We start from the raw sequence: 2,569 nt of genomic DNA, 5'->3' as shown, positions 1-2,569 counted from the left end.
CTTCCCCTTCCAGCCATCGTGGCAGGCGCAGTAGAAGTCATTGACCAGGTCGTAGCAGCGGCCCCGGCTGTGGCAGGGGTCAGGGAGGCAGTCGTTGGGATCTGGGGGGAGGATGCTGGTCAGCAGGGGTTCACCGGCGCTGGGGGGCTTTGGGAAGAGAGCAAGAGCCGGAGCAGGTGTGGCACATCAGAGCCAGGCGGGAAGGGGGTTGAGCCAAACTGGCTACAGACTTCCGGAACCTGGGCTCACTGAGCTGCGTTGGGTGTGGGGAAGAGCCCCGTGGTGGGTGCAGGATGGAACACAGGCCAGGCATAGGTGCAGTGTGGGGCTGAACCGGGCTGGAGCCTGGGGCTGAGCCGGGCCCCGGAGCCTGGGGCTGAACCGGCCCGCAGTGTGGGGCTGAGCAGGCCCGGAGTGTGGGGCTGAGCCGGCCCGGAGTGTGGGGCTGAGCCGGGCCAGAGTGTGGGGCTGAGCCGGGCCCCGGAGTGTGGGGCTGAGCCGGGCCCCGGAGTGTGGGGCTGAGCCGGGCCCCGGAGTGTGGGGCTGAGCCGGGCCCCAGAGTGTGGGGCTGAGCCGGGCCCTGGAATGTGGGGCTGAGCCGGGCCCTGAAGTGTGGGGCTGAGCCGGCCCAGAGCGTGGGGCTGAGCCACCCGCAGCGGCAGGGCAGGGCAGGGCAGTGGCAGGGCACAAGCACTCACTGGTATCACAGAGCTCGCCTTCCCAGCCGCTGGGGCAGAAGCAGCGGAAGGAATCCACCTCGTCAATGCACGTGCCCCCATTGTGGCAGGGCTGGCCCAAGCAGTCATCGATGTCTGCAGGAGAGGCTGCGTGAGCCCTCCCCAGGCCCCGGTCCTCCCCAGGCCCCAGCCCTCTCCAGCCCTCCCCAGGCCCCAGCCCTCCCCAACCCTCCCCAGGCCCCTGTCCTCCCCAGGCCCCAGTCCTCTCCAGCCCTCCCCAGGCCCCTGTCCTCCCCCAGGCCCTGGCCCTCCCCAGGCCCCAGCCCTCCCCTAGCCCTCCCCAGGCCCCAGCCCTCTCCAGCCCTCCCCAGGCCCCTGTCCTCCCCAGGCCCCGGCCCTCCCTAGTCCCCAGCCTTCCCCAGCCCTCCCCAGGCCCCAGGCCCCAGGCCTCAGCCTGTCACATGTAGCACTCACTCTCATGGCAGTAGGTACCCGTGAAGCCACTGTCACAGACGCAGGAGAAGTTTCCCCCAGGCTGGCTGACACAGTGTCCGTGGGGGCCACACACGCCGGTGGGGGCCACGCCAGACACCCCAGGCCCCACCTCAACCCCGCAACCGTCAACCACTGCGGCAGAGAAGCAGGGGTCAGGCTCCTCTCCCTCCCTCTGCCACCCACCCTCCCTCCGCAGCTGCTCCAGCACCTCTGCAGGCCCCGCCCGGACAGGGCTCCCTGGGCCACGAGCAGTTCTTGCCACCGAAGTCCTCAGGGCAGGCGCAGTAGTAGTCCCCGTCCAGGCTGTAGCAGTGAGCACCGTTTAGACAGGGGCTTGGCTCACAGAAGTCCACGTTGACCTGCGAGAGGAGGCACACGTGTCCCCAGGGACGGCCTAGGTGCAGGCGGCCTCAGACCCCTGAAGCCCAGCCTCAACAGCAGCCCCCAGCCCTGGGCATGCAGTGCCACCCCACGCCTGAAGCCCCCGCCCTGCGATCGTCCAGGACAGATCATCCAGGCCCCCGTTGGCAGGACGGAAGCACCTGTGGGCCCCCAGGCCCCTCCACCCTCGCTCCACAGCAGCAGGGCTTCCTACGCCTCCCACAGGCAGCATCCGGCCTCGGCTCCTCCCACCAACAGGAAAGCCAGCTCCTGACCTGCCACCCTGCCGGGACACCCGCACAGCCAAGAGCAAGAGCCTGCACCACCACCACCACCACCGTGCAGCCTGGGGCTGGCCCCGCCCCAGGAGGCTGACTAGGCAGAAGTCCACCCTCCACACAGAGGCCAGGGCAGGATCACACAGGGCTGGGAGGCGGGAAGTGTAGAAGGAGGGGACTGGGACCCAGTACAGTACTAAGGGAGACAAGGGCATCAGCCCTAAAGCCAGAGGGCCAGTCCTGCACAAAACATACCCTACTAGTCCTGAGGGCCTCGAGTGCCAGGCACCCCCTTGCCCCAGGCACCCTGACAAGCAGGCCCGGAGAAGCCTGACCCTGGCCACCCTGTAGACCTCCGCACGGCCATGCTCCCAGGAGCTGCGGCCCGTGGGCTGTAGAGCCCATTCCGCTGTGGCACTCAGTCCCTGGGCCGGGACGGGGTGGCTGAGCCACAGGCCTCACCTCACAGAGCGGCCCAGAGAGACCCCGGGGACAGCGGCAGCGGAAGCCCTCCTGCAGGTCCTCACACACGCCCCCGCCACGGCAGGGGCTGCTGGCACAGCCACCCTGCTCCAGCTCGCAGTGCCGACCTCCAAAGCCCGGGGGGCATACGCACTGGTAGCCATTCACCAGGTCCTGTGGAGGGCAGCAGGTGAGCCTCCTGCAGCCCCGGCACCCACCCGCCCCTGGCCCAGGCAGGCCACGGCCCCTGCACCCATCCACCCCCTGCACCCACCC

At 69.5% G+C, this 2,569-nt stretch overlaps 1 protein-coding gene across 1 annotated transcript in view; it reads right to left on the bottom strand.

The window, feature by feature from the left end:
• Nucleotides 1-2,569, bottom strand: part of LOC105983012 (protein jagged-2-like) — a 21,230-nt gene that overhangs the window by 17,442 nt on the left and 1,219 nt on the right. The window contains exons 3-8 of the mRNA XM_013012744.1: nucleotides 2,294-2,467; nucleotides 2,024-2,027; nucleotides 1,381-1,581; nucleotides 1,152-1,304; nucleotides 699-812; nucleotides 4-101 (exon numbers count right to left, since the gene is read on the bottom strand). Coding sequence (XP_012868198.1) covers nucleotides 4-101; nucleotides 699-812; nucleotides 1,152-1,304; nucleotides 1,381-1,581; nucleotides 2,024-2,027; nucleotides 2,294-2,467 — 744 coding nt within the window. The remainder of the gene's footprint in view (nucleotides 1-3; nucleotides 102-698; nucleotides 813-1,151; nucleotides 1,305-1,380; nucleotides 1,582-2,023; nucleotides 2,028-2,293; nucleotides 2,468-2,569) is intronic.

Source organism: Dipodomys ordii, unplaced genomic scaffold (genome assembly GCF_000151885.1).
Source record: "Dipodomys ordii isolate 6190 unplaced genomic scaffold, Dord_2.0 Scaffold2, whole genome shotgun sequence".
Classification (NCBI taxonomy): Eukaryota; Metazoa; Chordata; class Mammalia; order Rodentia; family Heteromyidae; genus Dipodomys; species Dipodomys ordii.
The sequence above is the reverse complement of the archived record's forward strand: the minus strand, read 5'-3'. Positions and strand labels throughout refer to the sequence as shown.